General features: G+C 34.4%; 2 protein-coding genes across 3 annotated transcripts; one reads left to right on the forward strand and one right to left on the reverse strand.

Moving 5' to 3' along the window:
- Window positions 1–255: 255 nt before the first annotated feature.
- Window positions 256–6,001, forward strand: LOC128232394 (ORM1-like protein 3). 2 transcript variants are annotated; one of them, XM_052945913.1, is made up of 5 exons: window positions 296–310; window positions 474–521; window positions 2,384–2,598; window positions 3,482–3,633; window positions 4,084–6,001. In XM_052945913.1, exons 3-5 carry the CDS (start codon window positions 2,425–2,427, stop codon window positions 4,217–4,219), a joined length of 462 nt encoding a protein of 153 aa, XP_052801873.1. In that variant the 5' UTR covers window positions 296–310; window positions 474–521; window positions 2,384–2,424; the 3' UTR covers window positions 4,220–6,001. The 2 variants fall into 2 exon arrangements, with proteins under 2 accessions (XP_052801883.1, XP_052801873.1); XM_052945923.1 differs by lacking the exon at window positions 474–521 and having other exon boundaries at window positions 256–310.
- A 783-nt stretch (window positions 6,002–6,784) lies between these two features.
- On the reverse strand, window positions 6,785–23,893 carry LOC128232383 (PMS1 protein homolog 1-like). Its single transcript, XM_052945902.1, has 15 exons — window positions 23,807–23,893; window positions 22,766–22,891; window positions 21,615–21,895; window positions 20,420–20,542; window positions 19,814–19,951; window positions 18,731–19,535; window positions 17,939–18,090; window positions 17,473–17,572; window positions 16,927–17,114; window positions 14,112–14,257; window positions 13,521–13,602; window positions 11,193–11,299; window positions 9,799–9,910; window positions 9,379–9,552; window positions 6,785–8,452 (listed from the first exon to the last, which is right to left on the reverse strand). The coding sequence occupies exons 1-15, from the start codon at window positions 23,826–23,828 to the stop codon at window positions 8,261–8,263; spliced, it is 2,748 nt and encodes a 915-aa protein (XP_052801862.1). The 5' UTR covers window positions 23,829–23,893; the 3' UTR covers window positions 6,785–8,260.
- Between the last annotated feature and the right edge of the window lie 305 nt (window positions 23,894–24,198).

Here is a 24,198-nt window from a genome sequence, read left to right on the forward strand (position 1 = left end):
GCAAAGAGTCGAACCTGAGATTTGACGCTCAGTGGTGGGTCATTTATATGGCAGAGAAACTTCTAAGGACTATTCCTCGTGAACTCCTTATTTTAAAAAGATGTAGTGAAGTTACAAAACCAAATTTTTTGTATTTTTTTCTTTGATCTACAAAAATTGTGACGGTCTTGTAGCTTAGTTCGAAAGAGGGTTGTATGTAACCCAATTTGAAAAACAGAATAATATTCGTTAAATATTTGTCCACGCATGCGTTAAATCACTTCCGCAGGATTACGCGAATGTCAACATTTCAACAAAACAAACTTTTTCGGTGATTTCTTCATCCTAGCTTGGATTGTTTTGATTGCCCTTTGTATTTCAAAGATAAAAAATATGTTTAACGTTCAATGCTTATAATATGCTTTTCACTATCCACATAACATTAAACTAATTCCAATTTCCGATATATAATACTAGAAAAATCTTGACTTCAGGAATGACTGCAAGTGCAGGAACTTTTTTCAGGTTTTGGAAAATAACATGTAATTATTTTGCTAATGAATGTGTTGTCACAACCATTGTTAATCATTCCACCCTCAAATAAATAGCAAATAATGCAATGTTAATATATGTGTACCTGATACTAGTAGATATAAACACAGGCGATGTGAAAGACCATTGGACGAATCTGATTTAATATCCTTATGCACCAGTCAATTGTAACCACTGTCCCCCCAGATCCAGGGGTATACCGGGGAAATTGGCCTTGTTTTACCTTTCTGGTGGCCCCGCAGTGCCGGGTAAATGTGGTGGTTTTGTCTTTGCTTTTAATATAGCGGAAAATGGGCCTTACCTTTTACCTTTTTTATCATCTGTTTATCCCAGCAGGGCGGGGATGTTAGCCGGGGTTGGCTGGACCGAAAGTAAGTCCCCGCTATACCCCGGACCTTGGGGGGCCATGGTTACAATTGACTGGTGCATTAGTTCCACTGAACTTTCAGACAACTTCGGTCATTGAGTCCTGGAAAATCCTGTCTGAGTAACCATAAGGTTAACAGATTCTTAAGGATCATATTGCAGGCTGCACATTTGAATCGTAACCTGTCACTCTTTGCTCAAAACAGCATGTCTCTAACACAGTAACATCAGAATGACAGGCGAAAGGCAAAACCAAATCTTGATAAAGGATTAATTGCCAAAAATATTGGACAATTTTATATCTAATCATACTATATCCAAGAATCTAAGCAGACTCATTGGCATTCCTTTGTTTTGATTCGTTACCAGGTGGCTGAACTAGCTTCTGTTTGAAAGGAAAGATATAAATTAAGAATTTAAGATGCTTTTTAAGGTGAATAATTCATTTTCATTTTTTTATCCACACAATTACTTGATTCAAAATATTCTTAAATGCTTAAGTACTGTGCCAGGGTCTATAGGCAATATAGAACATTTAAATAGTTTGATTCAAGTACCTGAGTTTATTGTTTTAAATTGAAACATTATTGTTTTTGTGTGTTCCTTCAGTTAAGTGTAACAGTCTGCACAAATTGCTATGTTCACCTGTCGGGGTTCGACCCACAACCTCTCGCTCTGCAGACAGACACTCTACCGCGTCATTTTAAAAGTTAGCTCAATAGCGAGACAGAATAAGTGCCACTATATACATATCGAATTCCCAGTTACACATTCCCCCTCCATTTTGAAATTAGTCCTCAAATTTCGGAGACAAAGGTCAATTTGCAATGACATTGAGACTTATCGTGCAACACAGGTCCATTGTTGGGCGCCAAATGTAACGGACTGCACAAATTGCAATGTGCACCTCTCGAGGTTCGAACCCACAACTGCTTGCTCTGCAGGCTGACACTCGACGGCATCGCTATAAAAGAAAGCTCAATAGCTAGACAGTATTAGTGCCTCTTTATACAAATTGAATACTCGGCTACATAAGTCTATATTAATTTCACTATACATTAGCTAATTGATTCTGACTATGTTGATGTGTTAACTTTTATTCATACTTTTGTTGACCAATACATGATTTGCTGAAGTGTAAACTGAAATTAGTGGAACAAGGAACTTTTTTCTTTACAAAACTTTTTGTTGTTGTTTAACTTGACCATTTGATATAAAAATATGTGATTATAGTTGTACCTTTTCACATCTAAACATATTTTTACAATTTGTGACAAAGTCTTGAGATTTCATACTATTTGAAATCAAGAAGTTAGGCATGCACAGTTTTTATTCCATAAGTATATTATCTACAACATAATGTATTATTTAATCATTTGTTATATTATTTATTTTAGATTTATTATACAAACTCTCCAAAACATATCGATTAATGTCAAGACTTTGATCTGTTGGATTAATGTCTGTTTTTTCATTATCTATTCAGGCATTTAGACAGGGATTATAAGCCAAAAGAGAGTATTAGCAATGCAGGTGGGAACCGCTTCGGGGCCTGAAAATCCCACATCAAACTACTTCAACCAGCGAGGGATATGGCTCACCTACATTCTTGTGATTTCCCTCGCTCATCTCTTCATCCTAAGCATGCCATTCTTCAGTACAGCTGTGGCTTGGACCCTTACCAATGTTCTCCATGACATTGTAAGACTAAATGTTTGTTAAAATTGTTTTTATAAATATAATAGAGATAAAATTGTTGGTCAGCCATGAACAGTCATTTTTTAAAGCCTTATGAATTATAAACAACTGAAAAGATCATTTATTGTACATTATGAGTAGCTTATTTCAATTAGCGCAAATACATACTAAAATTGGATGTTGTTCAATGAAAAATGGTTTATTGTGATTATTATAAAGATTACTCCTTTCAAAAAAATAAAAACTCAAAAATGTAAATATAACGCAAGTTATTGAACAACAAAAATAGTGAGCTTAGCTTAATCCTGTTATAAAGGACTTAAAAAGTTTCGAGAAATTGGAGCATCAATAAAAGTTTCTGTGTACACATTGATGTAACTTGCAAGTGTTAAAATGGATTGTTAATGGTTTATCAAGTATTCCCCTCATTTAAAAAAGCTTTTTGGTTTTAAGTGAAGACTTTTAAGCTCTGCTTTCATTTTAATTCATTCAATGAATTATGTATATTATTTTATTATATAATATTTATCAAACATCAGGTTGCGACATAAAATGATACATTGTATGTCTCAACGAATTGTGATAAGTTTGATATAAGATTTTTTTATACATTATGCAAATGCATGAAGGGCATTACATTTGTATTTATTTGTGTATATTTTCGTGAGTAAAATCATTTTCATGTAAAGTTATGGAGACAAATTTATTATTGGCATTTAACATCTGAAGTGGTAAGGGTGAAACTTGCAACATCATTTACGATTTGTCAAATGTCTGCGTGCTTGCCCAGTCAGAGTGCAGGAACCAAATAAACAATGTTGAAATGACGTCAAAATGCAGATAATGGTAATGTTTTAATTTTCATTTGTTTTACTTCCTTTCACAGTCAATGTTTATAATTCTGCATGTGACACGAGGGACCCCATATTTCCTTGATGACCAGGGCCAGGCTCGTAAACAGACCCAATGGGAACAACTGGACCAAGGAAAACAGTTCACCCCTACAAAAAAGTTTCTCACTATTGTACCCATTGTTCTGTAAGTAAAATGGTACTACAATGTTGTATATTTTAATTAAAACTTTCATGTATATATGTTTATATCCAAAGTATATTTACAAAGGGTAAATGCAACTTTAAAGTTATGTAGAAAGAGTAACTTATTTAGAAGCATGAAACTTATATCGCCAAAAACGTGTCCTACTTTAGCTGTACTGTGATTTGGAAGAAGAGAAAATTGTCCAGGAATTGTGATAGTCATTGTATGTTGTTGTTGGCAAGCATAAACTTAAACCTTGGCGATTACTCGAAACACGATTAAGATATTGAAATGAAACTTAGTACACACATGTTGCCAGAGAAAATTGGCACATTTAATCAGGCCCATAAGCATGGTTTTAATAATTGTCAAGTCACTCCCATAATTCGGCTAGTATTGTACATATGTACTTCATACGTTATAAAACTTGTTTCTTGTTCTCTGTTTCAGGTTTTTCATTGCCAGTTTTTACACAAAATATGAAAAGGTTCATTTTCTTATAAATGCATCGTTCTGTGCTCTAAGCGTTATAGCAAAGTTCCCATACCTGCATGGAAAAAGATTCTTCGAAATCAACAAATGGTAGGATGTGGAATTATCATGGACAGAAGTGCGGGAATAAGGAATCCTGCAGCGCTTGAGAGCTCTAGTGTAGACATGTACATAACATTGGTTATAAAGGATACAAATGAACCGCATTCATCTTTTCAATAGCAGTCTGCGTAATAGGAACATTGAAGTGTATGTGTGTATACGAAGCCTATGTTTGCTCATATTTTGAAATATTTCTTTAGTTTATTTATTCATAACAGTTCCAACACATTAATAGCTTTTGTTTAGAAACAGGTTAATAAGACGCATTTTTAAACAATTGATAATGTAACAATTCATATAAAATTATGGTATTCTCCAATCAGTGAAAAGTTTGTACATGTATGTCTTGTAATTTAATGACTTTACGTCATTTTTACAAACATGTGTATAATATGTTCAGTTTAACAAGTTTATATTTAAATGTATACAATTATTTTCTTAAATTTCTGATTATTTTCTTGATTTTGTAATATATATTCTGAAGTAAAAATGATAGCATGACTTGTGATAAAGATGGTGTTGAAAGTGATTTAAATTGACTGAATCAGTGCACTTCCACTATTGGTTTTGTTCAGGTGATAATCTTTATCAATATATGATCATGTGATCCAGTGCTTAACTCTTTGTTATCATTATGTTAAATGCTTTTTGATGGTACATCTGTCTTTATCTTCTTTTAAGGCAGATATATTTAACAACGATGCATTACCTCGACCATTCATTTCATAATTATGAAAATACCTTTTTACATAACCTAATTATTCTGTGAAATGTACTTTGTTTCCTTGTGGAAACATCAACATGTATTTGAATATAAAATTTTCTTAGAAACTTACTCTTATAACCTGGTATTTTGTTGGTATGCTTTAACATTTTTTTAAACTACAAATTACCATTTCAGACCATTTATATTCATTTTCTATAATTATAATATTCTGTCAGTGGTTTGTGTATATGCTTGATTTATTTGTGTGAATGAAGTTTATGTTGTTTAAACTTTAAAACTGATTATGACTGATTGATTGAAGATGTATTTATTTATTAGTGATTTGGTTTCTGTCTATCAGTTTTATCATGACCATTGTAGTGTAGTTTTCTTTTACAAGTGATATCATAGGTTGGCCATACCCAGGTCAAACTTTAATGAAAATTCCATTTTTAAAAAAATTAAATGTTTGATTTACACAACTATACATAGTTAAAACTATTAATGAGATGATTTATGAAGTATTTGTTCATGTATAGGACGATGGATAATTCATATCCTATTCATTTCATCAATATTAATGTTGGGAAAAAAATAAACAAGAAGTTATTTGGATAAGCTGACTCAAGGTTGATTAATTTTTGCCCTTTTTGTTTTTCCAAGAAAAAAGTTCCCATTTTGTGATAGCCTACGAGGCGTTGTGGTGAAGAACTTTTTATATTTCGGGCATGCAAAAAAGAGATCAAGAATTGTTATTATAGTTGCTGCAAATTTAATCTAAATAATTACATCCTCTATCTGTGTGTGAACTACATAATTAACTGTATAACGGATCTCTTTAAGGTGCCTATATATACTGAAAGGCAATTGAAAACGTAAAAAGATGTAATCATGGTATGTAACATTTGTCTTCTTTGTGAAAACAGAGAACAAATACTTGTATGGATGTTCTTTGTTCATGTTTTTAACAAAGCATACACAGCTCTAGTATTTATTTCACGACCATTTTGTCCAATGTTTAACTCCAGTTTATTGAAGACTATCCTAGAATAAAATTTGTTAATTGCGTATGGTTGTTTCCTTTTCTGAAGCCAAAAATATCTGGCCCCAGTTTCCATTAGATGAAATTAACACAAGCCCGCACGCCCTGCTCTGGTAAAATGTCATCCAGGCTTGGTAAAATTCTCAATTTTTATATAGCAAGGCTTGTTCAAAAATTTGATGCCAAGCAATAGTAACTATAAGAATTCAGACTTGTTCATTCAAAAGTCTTATTTTGATGACTGCCCAGTTTCTCGGTCAAGTTAAATTCCGGTATTCCCTGGAAGGCCAATGGAGTTATATAAGTTGAGCGAGTTATCTAGTAAATACTTAACAATATTTTTGTAAGACTAATTGGCGGGAAAGGCTTATGACATTCCTCAAGCACTTAGCATGACAATATATATCATCTTTGTTGCTTGTACATGTTCCACATGTGCACTGTCGCTTAATGGTTAAAATCATTATTTAGCAGAAAAATAATCGTAATAGTGTAGGTTGTTACAGCACTAATACACTGAAATAGGGGAAAGAGGCACCTCAACGGTGTCTTTAAATGAACATTGTGCCACTTGAATGTTATTTAAATGAGTACACAATAGAATGGTCAAATGTTGACTCCTGAGGGTGACCTTGACCTTAAAGCAAACAGTTGTTACGCCAACTTATAGCAGAGTACAAATTTGCCGACAGAAATACACCAGAGTGTCTTAAGATGAATGCTTAAAATAACTGAATGGAGCCAAAATAGAGACTGACCAAGACCCAGTTAATAATAAATATAACAAATAGTTGCTTCTTTTACCAGTATTTATTTATTGATTTAATAAATCTATACATTTGATATAATTATCATTAACAATTAATATTTTAAACATCCTTTGTGCAACAGATTAAGGTACATATAAAATATCCATAGCATGCAGGACAAAACATTCCTATAACAAGAGCACAGCAGAATGAATGCAAATGCTGGTCCGTTAAACAGAACATAACATAACATTAAACAACTGGCATAACTCGACACATATTTGATTCAGTGTTATTGGCCTTCCTACACATGCCCATTGTGTCACTAGTAACATTTGTACAAAGTTTATGTGAATATCTTGAACCATTACAGAGTTTTGGCCAAATGTCCAAGTTTTTACATGAGGATGCTGCTGACACGAAGAATATGACAAAAATGACATTTTTCTCTTGGAAAAGTGAACCAGGTAAAAATGCTGAAATAACTTGAACAATCGATATTTACATATATACATTATAACACATATCATGTCATTATATCTATAAAATGAAGTATTGAATTAATTAAGTACAATGACTTTTTAAACAAAGCACTTCAACATGCATACATATCTACTCTGAGACAAGGTCAACCAAATTGGAGGTAGTGTCAATGTCATTCACAGCAAGAAACAGACTTTGTTACCGCTGTTTGAAGATCAACCTGATGAAAAAAACTCTTCAATCATTTAAACAAAGCATTATCGAAATGTCAGTTTTAACTGAAGAGACCGTCAGTTGGTACTCCTCCAACAACTTAAAACATTCAGTTTCAACACTTCAAAAAGTTTTCTTTATCACTGAGCTGTTCTTGTGAGCATATTTTAAAGCTTCAATTTAATTGGTCAGTTTAAGGGTTTAAGTCATGCTTCTTAAGTGGTTGGCTCCATGTGATGCATTCAAGTATATTAAAATTGCTGATGGTGTCAGGTTCATCAACAGGATAAAGCTGTTGGCCTTGATTTGAACTCACTTGATTTGAGGCTGAGTTAAAGCCAAGTTCATTCAATGCTTCAAACATTTCAATGACAAGTTAATTTGCAAACATGAGTATTTAAGCCAGTACTATAGTTGCTAGGTAACACACAACACAAAATTGAGTCTTCCCGAGGCAATAAAAAATAACTTTGAAATTGGGTCAGTTTAGCCTCGAGTCACTTGGCATCACAGTTTGTCATGACATATAGATCATGCATTCATGATCAAGTCCAGAGTGTGAAGGTCATACACCATGTAAACTGAGGCTCATGTTAGTCAACAGTAAAAACATCTTGTTTTAAAGTTATGAAAGTATTAACAGAATTACACAAATCAGATGTGTCACCTGTCAGGAATGCCAATTATTTTTGTAGTATTAGTCACCATGACCTTCAAACCCAAAATAAGAAGCAATCGTATAGTGACCAAATAGTTCTTGATTGGAAACGAATAGTGTGACAACAACGCCAGACAAAATACCCCCTAAGTTTCTAGTATGCTTCGCAGGTGACACAGAAATCAAGTTTGAGACTGTGTCAATTGAGTAGACTGTACAGTTTCAAGGTCATATACAGTATGGAAAAGAGGCTTGTTATGTAAGCAGGTGCTACAGTCGCTGGGCAGCAAAGATGACATCTGGTCTAAAGTTTCTTCTACTTCATCTCTTGTACGATGAACTGGACGTTGCCTTACCATCCGGACTGCTTCTCCCTTGAAAAAAAGATGTTAATGAATAAATTTTCTCATCGCTATACATTATGTCTGACTCAATCAATTAATGGAAACTTATTATGTATTTCATGTAAAAGCAGCCTTGATTGCAGCCAATTCCCAATGTATGTCTAAACACCAACATTATGAACAACAGCTGTCACAGAACATGACAAATGCCCCCGATTGGATCTGATCACATATAGAGCCATTAGTATATATTGTTACATATATATATGTTGAAAAAAATGTTTGATTAAACTTGCCATCTATCTTTAAAAATAACCTTCAAGAGGTACTCTGAAAAATTCTGAAGATTGATTAAAATCCCATTGTCAGGTAAAACATCATGGCCATGATACTTTTTCATTAATTTTGTTCATTGAAATGTGACCTTCACCTTTGAGATTAGAACACAAATGTCATGCACCTTCAAATAGAGCTGGAATTATATTAACCTTTAACAAGGCAACATTGATTCCCTGATCTTAAAATCACCAACCAGTCTACCAAGTTTGAGGTTCCTGGGCCAGAGCATTCTTCAGCTAGTAAAACTTAATATATATAAAAGTAAATACCAGTACTAAGGGTCAATTCGTTTGTTGGGATCTCGAATTCATGGATTGCCAACTAACGAAAGCCATGTCAATTAATTTACCTTCATCAATAATGATTTCAGGGTAAATCACTTCTTACTTAAGTTATTGATCAAAATCCTATTTTCAGATACAACAACCATAGCCCTATCACTCCTAGTCCTTTCTACTGGCGTAACATAATCCTTGGCACTGACGAACAATTCCAAGCCACATGTTCATATGAGCTTGCTGAATACAAAGTTTCATCACTTCTGTTGTGTTCCATTGATTTAATATGTCTGGAATCCCTTTAGAATGTGATCTGATTAATTTAATTGTATAACTTACCTGAAGATAGTATATGACCTTGAGAGGTCGCGCCTGGTACAAGCTGCTAGCTCCAGTGTTTGTTATAAGGTCTAACACTTCTTTAAGGTCTGGTACCCCGTAGGTGGGCATGCAGGTCGCCATGGAAACAAGCTCAAGGACAGGTCTGCTCTCGCCATCTTGGTGACATCTCACCTTTAGAAATAAAAATATAATGATATAAAGAAGAAAGAAGTTAACTAGATGCACAACACTTACCACTGCTGGTATGGATTTGGGTGATCATCATGTGATATGTTGTGTACATCTAGGCCAAGTTAATTCATATTAGGCAAAGTCTGATATACGATGGCAATGACAGATATGTACTACACTCATATCTGCTGGACAAACTGACCAGAATTCCAGAACAATTTCATAACTGTTGTTTTTGTAGATTACCTCAAAGCCATTTGCTTTTAGCCTGATGTCGTCAATGTATGAGTATGTATGTGAAGTTTGGGGAGGAATCATCTTGACCAGAGTCTGAAACAGCTGTTCACCACCCACAGAGCTGAAATGAAAACCATGCATATGATAAATTATCAGCTATCTCTAAGTATCAACTCAAATTGGTTGTTTTATCAAGCATGGTTTTGATATTCTGCCAAAAAACAATGTTATAAACAGTGTTAGAATTAACTTTTTTAGGAAACTTGCCCAAAGGGCAAGTTACCTGAAGAAATAACTTGCCCCTTCAAAGTGTAAGTTGCCCCCAAGTCGCGAAGCGACTTGGTGCACCTCACGTAGCGAGGTGCCCTTTACGGCCGGGGGTCTAGGGGCCGCTCTAGGCCCCCCGAAGCTGACGACAATTTGATGCAAAATCCTGCATTATGGCACTCTCCTGGCACTAAAAAAAGCCTTCACAAAAACCCACTTTTTTGCTTGAAAATTTTCATTTTATCTACATGTGTACATTGTAATATTTTTTTGTTAATCATATTTTATGATTTAATTAGGCTTAAGTGCTCATGTATGGGACCTGCTTTTCAAAAGTTCATTCCATGCTACTGAGTGTATGCTAAATACATGTTTAAGATAGTTGTAGCTGAAAAGAATCTATGAGCCATCAATCTATATATTACTAATATGGAGTCCGAGACTATTTGCAAACAGTTTTACATCTATGGTATTGAAACTATTCCAGTATCAGGACAGTCAATGACTATTACAAAACAAAATAAACGACCAATTTTACTGTGTTTCATTTGTATTATCAATAATCATGAAAAGATTGTATCACGCTTCCTCCCCGTAGCTTCATATTCTTTTTTCCTTTCATTTTTTTCGGTTTCTGTTTTCCGTTTTTGGCAATCCGGTACATATCCTTTCGTAAATAAAGGATAGTTGTCGCCATTTTGCATATTTCAACAATGATACTAAGCTGGTTCCCGTCTGACTACTACGCTATACTACATAGAAGACAAGCGGGAACCAGTTTACAATGATACGCAAATTTGTATCGCTAAATGCCATTGGTTTGCTTGATGCTTTCACGACCAATCAAATTTAGTTTAACAAACGTGATTCGGAGTTTCGTTTCAAAGTATAAACATCGGCGATTTTTTTAACTTGCCCGGCGGACAAGTTGCTGTCAAAAGTAACTTGCCCGACCGTATTTTAACTTTGTCGGGCAAGCGGGCAGGCGGCTATTTCTAACACTGTATAAAGTTTGGTACAGATTAGATACAAAATATGTAGTTAAAGACAAAAAGAGTGATGCTGAAGACTACGATAACACGAGACAGCAGGAGCCATCTATGTGTTCGATGTTAAGTAGGTGACATAATACACACCTTTCAGTAAGACCCATAGGATTCTCAAGCTTTGACACTGGTATGATGTGGTTTTCCATCAATTCACGGTGTAAAACTGTCTCTTCAAAACGATGTGGATTCACTAGCTGAAACAAAGAAACACTGGTGTAAATATATAAAAATAAAGGAATCTGGGGGCCATTCCAATAAAGGATTTTAGTAGTTACATATATTTTCTGCCACCCCAGATAAGTAGATCCAATAATTTAACCATGCTAGAAATTCTCATCTTGCCCACGGGCGAAGATACAATGTCCGTATGGAACTCCTTTTCAATAGTCGCTGTATTGTAATTATCTCCCTTGTTGAGGACTGTCGTCTGTAGCATCATGGAAACATTTTCTTGTGGCAATATTTAGAATGCTAATGAATTATTGCTCGCTTCAAATGTCACCATAAAACAGTTTGCATGCACCTTTTAAGAAATAATGCTTCATTCTCCTTAGAACTATTTAAAGACCGATTTGACTGTAAACATAATCTGTATCACTGCGCACATATCCATGACAACCACACATATCCATACACAATTATTTCCACTAAGCACAAAAGAGTTCATACAAAAAATACATTTTTACTGAATTTTGTTTAACTGAGGTTGGAGAAAACGCATCTACCATGGCCGAGAGTGTAAGATAGGTTCATCCCGACTCTCGCACAGGGTGTTTCGCTGAAACTCGGGAAACCTCCTTTCCCTAAAACACCCTGTCGCTTGGGTCGGGATGAAACTATCTTACACACTCGGCCATGGAAGTTACTTATAATCTAAAATCTGTAAAACGTCATAAATGGCAAAACATTGATTTTTTTATATTACCAACTAAGTGTCCATTTTGGCTCAATTTTAATTAACACAAATATGTAGAAAAATAATGAAACATTCAAAATATGAATAAATATATATGAAAAATTGTGTCTGGCAATATCTGCTCCAAGTCAGATTTGAATTTCCTGAAAGTTTTTTGAGTAATGATCAAGCTTAAAACTTTGCATGAACAAATACAATGATGGCTACAATGATAATGCCATGACTATGATAATACCTAAAAATAATATGTCAAATCTAGTCAAAAAATAAATATTGCAAACTATTTTACTTTAAGCCAGCTTTCCTTAAGTGTGACACCTATCTGCCCCATTGGCAATGATGTTTCATGAAAGAATAGTCTTGTTATAGTGGGATACTCGAGTACTTGAAGGTAACCAAATATTTGACAATAAACACTGTAAAATACCAACCCAACTTCCTGGTAATGCCCAGAAATCAAACCTCAAATGCCTTCTTGATGAGAACCCAATCCACTTACTACTACGCACTACATCAAGCACTAATCTTTTGAAATAGATAATATCAATTCAGTTATCCAAGTAAGAGTTTTGGAACAACAAGTCTGAGTACCCACACTGGAGCTTGATATTAAAGCAACTGTGCACCAGAAGACCAATTTGCAAGAAAAAAAGAAAAATGTCGAAAACATAAACTTGGTATTAATGTGTACAATAAATTGAAACTTACTAACTGAAGTACCACATAGTTTACAATTTATATAAGTTTAGCAGTTATTTCGTATTTTTCCATTAAAAAAGTTTACTGGGTATGTCTACCTAGTAGAATTCATTCCTTATGCGTGATTGGCTAGTCGATGTTATCACGTGATATTACCAAATTTATAGGTATATAGCTTAAATATACCACTCGTTTAGAGTAATCCTTCGTAGCTCAGTGGATATAACGCCTGACTGCAACAGGTTCGAAACCGGTCTCCGACACAATTTTTTTTTTACATTTTGGTACTTTTTTTACAATTATGATATCAAAGCGTAACACATTCTATTAAAGAATTGTCTTGAGATTCGTTACAGAAAAAAACAATCTGGTGTACAGTCCATTTAAGAAAATCAACAAGCACTGCTATATAAAAATCTGTTTATTAATTAAAGCAAGCCCACCAAGCACTTTACCAGTGCAGGGCTTGAGGGCTAGTGCTAATTTAGCTAATTTAGCTTTACATAGAAAGATCGTTATGAGAATATCACTACAGTTTATATTGAATTACAATGCGGGGTTATCCGCTGTAATGTGTTAGTTTGTAAACATATTGGACCGACAATCGATTTCCGGCTGCGACTACAATACTTTAACAATTTTTAACAATATTATTACATATATGACATTGCTTAAGGGCACAGGGATCAAGGACTACAATAGACACGCGTGTCTAAAACCCCACTCAATTATGAAGATTTATTCAGCTAACCAGGAATGAAGTGTATTAAATCATTCTTCAAAGAATGTCAGTATTGTACCTGAATGAGGTTGCCATGGATACACACCCAACCATGGTAATACTTCAAAGGACCAATCAACTTCCTTCTCTTGTTTGCTGTACTGAAATATTTGAAACAGCTTAAACAACTGAGGGATGAACTAAGTAAAAACACAAAAAGAAATCTGTGCGCAATGATAATTAATGAATTATGACATATATACTTTCTTTAATATTCAAGTTATGGCCTTGAGCCTATTGCACATGTGAACAACAGCACTCAATATCTCAGTTTACTTAAAGCATATAGTAAGGGGCTTAATCAAGAAATATATCAACTAGAGTGATTGGAGTTGATATACAAGAATACTTTCCTAATGATATAATTAACTGATATAAATTCATTTACAATTAACCAAGCTACATCTTTTTATCAAAATCCCTCAGATACTTATATACTTAAACTTAAACATACATGTGTATCACACCTTTGTGACTAAGTAAGATGTGGCCTGACTTGTACCAGCCCCTAAGACGGTGTACTGAGAAAGGGACAGACACAGATCTGATTGGCTCTTCAGACTTCTAGTGACTAGCCCTTGCCCTTCTTGGACTTAAAACATTTACTCACCTATGTGGCTGAGTAAGACGCAGTCCAGACTTGTACCTGCCTCGGAGATGGTGCAACGAAAATGGGACAGATACAGATTTGATTGGTTCCTCTGGCTTCTTGTGGCTGGAGAGAAGCTGGTCCTTAATAGAGGGCATCCCCTTGACCTAGAATAAAGCAAATAAAAATAACAATTATTCTGCACTCTGCTCCGATTCATTTTAAAATTGCAGTTATTTTATGAAGGGGAAACAACTTGTACATTAATGTTGACATTAATTTTATCAGCTGTTGTTTCCCTTTGTTTAAACTCGGACCACTAAAGAGTAAAAAATCATATTCAAGAGCCCGCAACCCTCGTGCCAACATGTGGCATTTTATTGAGTGATCGTTGAGTATACATGTGTGTTCAATTATTGTTTAATATAACATGGCAAATAATTTGTTATACTTATTATAATAAAACAGTAGGCCTGTAAAACTAAATGATAGAACATGCATGCATTTGTAACTTAGCACAGTTTATATAAACATTTTTACTGGGCCCTTCTCTGGATTGTTCGCAGTGATTTTTTTAAGTGCAATTTACTGCCTTCTAAAGGTTGTTTCCCCTTGCGAAAAATGTCCATTTTCCCCCCCAAAATATAATTTCTTCCAAATTTGATAAATGCAGATTCTGTTAATAAATAAATGTTTGAATTTCTTGAAAAATAAACAAAATCTTGACAGGACTAACTCTTTCACACTATTATCTATGCTAATAAAAGTGAAAACATGCATATTTGCCACCATATTACAGTGCTCCAGCCAGGATTTGAAAAGGGCAGGGTGGAGTTTTGAAAAGGGCAAGCTACATGAGTCGTGTATAGGTTGGGGTGGTTGGGGGGGGGGGGGGGGGTCCACCCCTGTCACAAGGTGTTTGTTTTTTGTGGGGGGGGGGGTCTCCCCCTAGAATTTGTTTAGTTTTTATACTCAATTTATTTAAATAATTTTCCATGATTTTCAGACTTATACAAAATGGTGTTGTTGTTTTTTCTCAAAATTTAGAAGGGTGTGTTTTAATATCAAAATTAAAATTTGTCTTTTTGTCTGTGGTAGTATGATTGTACTTGTTTGGCATCTTCTTTAGTGCAATGTCACATATTTCTTTTAAAAGTTTGTAAGATGAAGACAAAAACAAACACAGTTAAACATCAAATAAATAGATACACACAAAAAAATAAATGTAGGGGACGAATCTTAGTTTGGTACGATCGGGTTTGGGTACGAATGTTACATTCACCCTGTTTGTTATTTAATTGTCTTTGGTAAAATACTGTTTAATATGCTGATGTTTTAGAATAAAATGACAATAAAAATCACTACCCTGGTTTAAAAAATCACTTATTAAACATAGAACATTGATAAAATAACTCCGAAAATCGTTCTGATAAAATGGCGGTTTCGGCGAATTTTGTCAAGATCGTGGACATGAAAAGTATATACTAAATAAAGCATCAACATAATTTTGTGGATTACAAAGAAATTTTCATCATGAATATTTTATAAATAAACTTTCAAAACATTTACTGAAAAGGTGATGTATTTGATTGTATTAGCGCCACCTTTCTTATGTTTACATATCGGCAGTGCCGTCTGCTTCAAATCAACAATGTTGAAAATGGCAAGTCTCGTCTGTAGAATACAATAAACAATTATTTTAAAAGATTTAATTGTGCTTCACAACATTTTTCACCATCCCTTCGCATTTTCTATCGCATTTTACGAACTTTCATCATTGGTTGAACGAGTTCTCAATGTATATTCTGATTGGCTGACATTTAATAGGCACGCCTCCTGCCGATGTTTCCCTATTTGGCTCTTCCTAATTATCGGATTAGTAGATGACCGATTATGAATACTCAGGTCGTCAGCTCACTACACAAATACACAATTAGCTGTCATATGACTTGGTCAAGGCACATGGAAAGATGAAAGGGCAGTACGGCATATTTTAAGCAATCAATGGGGGCATGGTGACACCTAGCGGGAACACTATTATCATAAGCATTACGTAATTTGTCTCAATTATGACAGCGGATTAAGGGCTGTCAATCTTTTATAATGATTTCAATAGTAAAAAGGGCACTAACGGGATATTCGGGGCTAATAGAGCATTTGTGAAAAGGGCACTACTCAAAAAGGGGGCAGGGCGGTGAGAAAAGGGGCACGGGCGCTGCGCCATTGAAAAACGGGCTAGCTGGAGCACTGTATTAGCTACCGCAATTTGGCCTGATTTTTTATTTTTCCCAAAGTCGACATTTTTCTGAATTTGCAAGGCTCAGGCAGTGAAAATATAAAAAAAAACTGTTTGGTAGTATGTCGAGTGAGTAATCTGGCGATCAAATTTTAAATGATATTTTGATTGTGTAGCCCAACGATTACATACAAAAAACACCACCCTAATAAACTGCTCGTTATCTGACATCTATGTTTGTTGCATACGCCTGCTCAATGTCATTCTTTAACAATCGTATGTTGTAACTGAGCTTCATTACCACTTCAAGCTGATGCCTGAGTGCTATCGCAGTATGGTATGAAAACTTATGAGTTGGAAACAATGGTTGATAAAGAGGTGTAAAATACTAGATCAGGATTCAGAAAATCTCTATTATTTTGACTTCAAAATAGTGATAATTAACAAAAAGCGATAATTTCTGAAAAGCATTTTCAGATTGTGGATAGAAATATAATTCAAAATAGCAATAATTTGGATAAATGGGTCTATGTATAACAATATGGGGGAATTTTCATATTGCAATATAATATAGTTTTTGCTGTATCATTGCAGTGTTACCGGTTGTATCCTCCTGTCCATCTTATTGGCCAATTTCTTCCCTGCAGCGACTCGCTTCTTTAACTCCGCCATCTGGGAGTTCCCCTGTGTCTCGTATGTCTGTCTTTCTTCTTCCGACAACTCTGCCCACTTTGAACGGACCATTGTTGAGATTTTATCGAAGCTTGCTGATGGGTGCTTTTCTACCACTAAAACAGAGAAAGACTGTTATTTTTCAAACAAGATTACCTTTATAAAATTAAAGTGCTAATGTTTATTGGCTAAAATCATATACATCATTCAAACTGTTTTACTTTTCAATATTTGTGTTTTGACAATGCTTATTGTAAGTACAGATTACTTGAAAATTGTCCTCCAGAAATTGAAAAGACACCATAAAGAACTGACACTGTGTTAGTTTGTGTTATTGACTCTTCCTCGAGGCATAATCATGTTACCAATATTCCCCAATCTGGTCTAATATTCTTAGCTATGGAGAAAAATCCATGGCTGTCCTTTCCTGACATTTGACAAGTCCTTAAATACACACTGGACAAGTCTGCTTACATTGAGGTCTAACTTCCTTAGCAAATGTGAGGTAGCCGAGTCGATCCTTTCCCGCTAAAGGGCTGTTCCCTACAACTTCATAAAGACTTGGCTGATCTGCCTACAAATAAGTAAACAATATTAACACAATTTATACAATATGGGCGGATTGTTCAGAACTTTGTTAAAGAACAATGGGCATAATATGGGGTAAAGGTTCAAAGAATATTTCAATAATTGTCACCTTTCTGGAGAAATGCAAAATCAAGGCTTAATAACGACTTAATCCTGACAGTTACATTGGGGCAATATATCAAAGCAGGTTTGCAGCTGACCTCTCCAGTGTAAATATTTTGTACCTTCTCATTTTTGTCAAATATTAGATACTGTTTTTGTTTACATGTAAATGACTTCATCAAACAATAACTATGATGCACCTGAAAAGAATTTTTTTTTAACCAAATAGGCTATTAAATAAATAACAAACCATGTAACTGATTTTCTTCTTAGCAGGGGGAGTAACTAGCATGCTGTCCTCATTAAGTGAGAGTTGCCTTTTCTTGTTTCCATGACAGTCATTTGCTGTCAACAATCGCACAGGTTGTATCAATTCCCCATTGCCTGTTGTCTCTGATACCCCTGTTTTATACAAAGATACAATGAATTTAATACTGTCCTGCAATATACAACAAGAAGGCAGCGAAGCAAACACTTTTTCAGTACAAGGGACATAACTCAACATAATTAGAGTTATGGGCCAAGCTGTACATGTGGGTACTGTCACTGGAAACATGGTGAACTTTCATTTGAATATAACTTTTATAGCCAACGTTCAAGTATTTGCACACGAAATAACACTAACACCAATACTAAGGTTATGACAACAAAATATTGTTTCTTTTGTTTTTCATTAAACAAACGAGCACAATTTTTTTTACAATTAATATTTTTCCCCAATTTAAGAGTGACATGCTCTATGTCATTCAAATATGTACTATCTAGAATACCCTACTAGCGATGATTTTTTTACTTTAATGTCTAGTACAAATGCATTGATCATACATAATGTGGCAATGTTTATAAATATATTATGCATTTGAAAATTTTAAAAATTTAAGTTTGATATCATTACATGTCAATGTCACTATCATTCTTATGTTTGTATCACATATGTATGCCCTGTTGTTTGTGTATAGGCCATGGGTCTTCTTTACAATAAAATTTGAAAAACCTATGTAAACACAATGAAGACTTGATTGTTATTTTCAGTGTTATGTACCTTTACTCCAGTCAAGCATCCTTGTTTCAACACCCTCGGTTTTGATATTACTGGAGTTGTCCTGTACTGCAGAAACACCTCCATCCTTTAAAGAATTATCTCCCTTTGCAAGCTCTCCAATCAGAGAAATGTCCCCAAGCAGTAGATCTGTGTCATTCAGTTCGGTATTTTGCGTTTCATCCAATGACAATGTACTACTTTGTGTTTTAAGGATCTCATTAAAGTCATCATCAAGTATATCAAATGTCATGTTACTATTTTGTGTTTCACTGGCATCGTTTTCTTTATTGTCATCTTGATGATGGCTATTTATAACTTCAAGTTCAGGACTAACATGTTTCCCAACAGAATTGGAAAAATCTAAATCCTTATCTAAAGAGTTAATATTTTCACTCGTATTTTTCTTACACAAGGTATTACAGTTTTGTTCCCTGTGAAGAACATTTTCTAACGTATCCAAGTCTGAGCCAGAACTAAGAGATTTGTCGATAACATCAGCATTTTTTGCATCACTACACTGTCTGTTATCAACAGTGTTAATGTCTTCCGGTTCATGTATCTCAACACGAACACTTCTACAGAAAGGTTTTGAAACTCTGCTTTCACTAAGTCTTAAATTTTGAACATCTTTTGTTTGCATATTTTCCAAACTTGTGTCAAAACTTGACTCAGAGTCATTTGATATTGTAGAATGTTCAAGGTTGTCATTGAATGTCTCTTTGGTTTTGTTTTTGTCTGGTTTGTCTTGTTGCAGTGGTCCATAGATTTTTTCAAAAATTCCTGTCAGAAGTTTCAGAACTTCGGCCTGGAAATTAAATTTGTACCATTGTTAAAAGACAAGAAGGGAACAGTGGTTAATTAAAAACTGTTTTGACAGAAATTCTTATGTCACAATTAAGTGTCAAAGGTAAAACAATGATCACAAGAGGGTTGTCTAGACTTCTTAACAGTATGTTAAAGAAAGAAATTGCATGTCTATTGCCTATTTCAATCTGATGGTAATCTGCAAACTTATGATGAGAACTTCAAATTTATCTGTTATCCGGAGGAAAAAGTGAACTACAGGAAAGAAATATATCTAACCTGGCAGTGTAGAAACACTCTGGTTTTGTTAGGGTCCACATTGATGTCCAAATCACTGGTTGATAGTTTAAGATGAAGGAAGTACACAGGATGACGACTCTCGCTAGACCTTTCATGATTGTAATACTGCTTCAATACCTGATCATAGTTAGAAATGAAGTAAAAAAAACTTAAATTAAACCTGTTAACTTTCAGAAACATCCTGCTTGTTATTGGCATCATGCAACGTTGACCTCAATATCACAGGTAGGTTATGTAAGATGAAGAAAATACACAGTATGACAAACTTCACATGACTTTCCTTAGATGTGATACATCTTGAAATCGTGATAAAAGTTAATAAAAAATGTGTAGGCAATATACAGGGTGACAACTCCCATTTACTCCTCCAAGGTTTAAAGGTGCTGCAAGATAATACAAAATCAACACATATATCTAGTACACAGATTCGTTAACAATTGTGTATGTTTAAACAATATTTGGAAATAAATAAGAAACACTAGAATGTCTGGATACAATTTACGACATGTTAAGGGTCAATTACTCTGACAAAGACTAGAAATTTAAAAGCATACATGTATATCAAATTAATCAGAGTTAACAAACCTTCTCCAATTCTTTAAGAACCACAGGCCGATTGTTTACAGCAAGAAAACTCCTGTCATTGGTTGCTCTACTGGTTGCCATGACATCAGAGTCCGAAAGGGGGAGGAAGCACTCAACACATATCTTTTGAGAAATAGAAAAAAGTATGACTTATAAAAACCTTTCTCCAACAGGTAATAGTTTGTGGAGATGAAGCCAGAAATAACATACATACGTATAAGAACCTATTGAAATAACACATAGTTTGAAAAAATCATTAATAAATAGCAAGCTATAAAAAATACAAGTAACTAGCAAAGCATCCACTAAGATAAAAAAAATTATGTATAATAGATGGACTTTATTTACTACAGTCACTTCATTTGAACTGAATAAGGAAATTAAAGGACTTATCTGAAAATACAAGCACTTGTCAAGGCAAACTAAATATCCAAGTAGTTTAAAGATGCACTCTTACTCCTAAATATAAAGATTAACTACAATTAAAACAAATGTTTTGATATATCAAAAAGGATGAGTAACTGTCGAAAATAATGGTTCTTATAAAGGTTTAACTTGAAATAAAGGTGTAGAAAACACAGTATTTCTACCTTATGAGACGACAGCAGATCACAGTAAATCTTTTAGAACTCACCAATCATTTAATATTTTTGCGTTTTCAGCTATTAAATACATGGTTACAATCTTAATATTTTCCATAAATGCATTATTTAGTAAGTGGTTAAAGGTGTATCACACATAACTGATGTATGTTATACATGTGAATGTATTGGTTTTGAATAAGAGTGTCACTTTAAAGGTGCACAATATAGGTTGTTAAAAAATGTTTTTAATTTAAATGCATTATCATGTTAAACTCATTTGTTTTTCCATTGGAGAGATAACCAGCAAACTACCAAAATGAAATGCATGTGGACTTGGATTTATTAATTTATTATTTCCTTTAGTTAAACAGTTACAAAGTAGGTAATTATAGAGAGCAGCTATAAACTGTTCATGCATTGTATCAATTGAATTACACTATATAAATTTGCAGTAATTTTTTCTACCCCAAAAATGTAACAAAATCAACATGCTAATTAGTAGAAAGTGGCTTTTATTGTTGTGGTCTTTTCCCCCTAGAAACTTATTATTGAAACAGCACTTTTAAAAATACTTGTTAACATGCAATCAACAGACATTTACCAAAACCTACATTTGTATCTTTATCCTGCACAGAATGCTGTTCCATTAGCTGCACTACACTCCTCCCTAATACTAGACTGAGAGCGGCTCTTGTATCTGGCACCCCCGTTTTTTGCCACACAATTTCCTTGTTATGTCGAAGTATGATTCTTGCACCTGGGTGTATGATGCCATATGCGTATAAAAGTTCCTCTATTTTCTTAAGCTCTTCTTTTTTCTTCTTCACTGCATTGTATATCTGTCTTCTTACAGGCAAATGCTTGAACAGGTTGCAGGCAACCATAACAGTGCCTGTAAAAAAATAAAAATATTTTATTAAATAGAATTTCGTGAATCAGATGTGTAACCTTTCTGAAGGTCACTATGACTCTGACCTACTAACTTCAAATCAAAAGGTCATCTACTGGCCATGCACAGTGTGCATATCATGTTAAATACTCTACTTACTACTCAAGTCATTAAAAAGAAATCAATTAGAAATGAAAGTGTACCACTGACTACGATGCGAAAAGTTAACGGCATATGTCTGACAGGCAACACGATGTGTTAACTATATGTGAATTGTATTCTTTTGACAAATGAATTTAGTTTTGGTTGAAAAATAAAACATTAACAAATAGTACATTATATGAAATAAGAGGAAATTAAATCTAGAATGGCAATGTTGACTTTCTCAAATTTGTGTGCAAAACTTTGCTCTTACACGCAATCACAAAAATACTTGCTCTAGGGGTAAAAGCAAAAATGTTGTATTTGCTTGTATTTTAATGTCATTAAAACCTTTCTTATCTAAAGTAGTGTGCTTGCATGCAATGACAATGCATCTTTTATTTACCATATTTTGTGAAAGGAAAAATCGCCATTCAATAAGTTCTTTTGCAATTGCCCATTGTTCTTTTGCAATTGCACATTAACTGCTGTTTGTAATACATGAAAACCACCAGCTTGTTGATAGCCGAAGACCCTGTTTTTATCATCATGTTGGAAGAAACTGAGAACTACGAGATGCATGACCCGTCAAGCAAATATAAATGTGCCAAGGTTGGAAATGGAACTTTGAAGGCCTTGATAGATTTACTATTGTACTAACAGTTAACAGTTAGTATTTTTACCAGCAGAGTATTTATCCAAAACAAGACACAAGTATACCACAAACCTGACCTTGAGCAATATGCGAGGGTTGTTGTGATGTAATGTTTCCATGGTGATCAAAGCTGAAGGTGTGTCCAACTTCCTCTGACCTATTTTTGGATGTGATGGTCAGATCTGACACAGAACACAAGGAACCTGAAATGAAATGTTTAATTTATTAACGAGCTGTATAGGCAGACCATTTTTCAGGAAAACTGCAGAAGAGCAACACTATGACCAACCCACTTTTAAAAGTTGGGAACATATACCTCATGTTTCAATGATGTATTTGCTGAGATAATGACTTGAATGTGATTACATGCAAAACCTTAACCAAGGTGTGACGCCAACACTGACCCTAAGGTTAGTAGTATAGGTCTCCTTATTCTTTGAATAGTCGGGCTAAAAGTGTTTACTAAAAATATCACATTTATTATACAACAGAGTCAATAGGTATCTACAGGTGCATACATGCCATATTTCTGGAGACCATTCAAGGGGATTTGGTTAAAAATTCCAGGGAATTTTGACATAAGACCAGAGTTTTCTATTAGCATGTCTAAGTAAGCAAAATATCAGCATAAATTTAGATGCAAGGCGGAATAACTTTATCAACATTTATTAAACATTTATTAAATGCTATAAGAATCGAAATTACATCAATTTATAAGGTATTATATATAATACATAGAAAATCATATGCACAAAACATCAAGGTAAAATATCAAATGTTAATGACACAATAACACTAAAACATGACAATCTTAATTTTTTGTACTTTCCAGCACTTTTCTTGATCACTTTGTCAACAACACCAACACTATAACAAACACTTTAATTACATCACAACTCTTTGACTTCATTAACGTGGACTATGATGGCACCGATGCACTAGAAATGTTTTGTGTGTTGAATTCCGTTTGGTTTGTCTCTGTGGCCAAACTTGACCTACAGTCAGTTTGAATTTCCCCATAATGCTGAAACAACGCTCTTGATCTGCATAACAATGTGGTATTGCTAACCATGTCAGGGCAGCCTTGGCTTGGCTGGGAAACTGCCCCTGTGACCTACCAGCGAGCTGCCTGTCTCTCATGGTGACCTAGAAGTTCTGTAATGAGTCTTCTGTGATGACTCCTCTTGGTTCATCTATCGGGTCCTCTGACTGAACTGTTTTCCTGTATGATGGCAGGTCCTTCGAAGGGATTTATATATGATACACCACTACCTCTTCCAGGATGCTCTTCACATGCTCTCTCTCTCATTTCCATCTGAACCACTGAAAAAGAACAAAGTATTTTGCAAATAAACATTTAGGATTCAGGAAGGGAAGAGTCTTGAGTATGTCACCACCAAACAGGATTTTCTTCAGCAATGATAATGCCAACAATGTGTATAGCCTGACATGCCTGATTATTGAAAATATTTATATAGGAAATCCTGTCGTAATCTCTTATTCAGCAACT

Source organism: Mya arenaria, chromosome 1 (genome assembly GCF_026914265.1).
Source record: "Mya arenaria isolate MELC-2E11 chromosome 1, ASM2691426v1".
NCBI lineage: Eukaryota > Metazoa > Mollusca > Bivalvia > Myida > Myidae > Mya > Mya arenaria.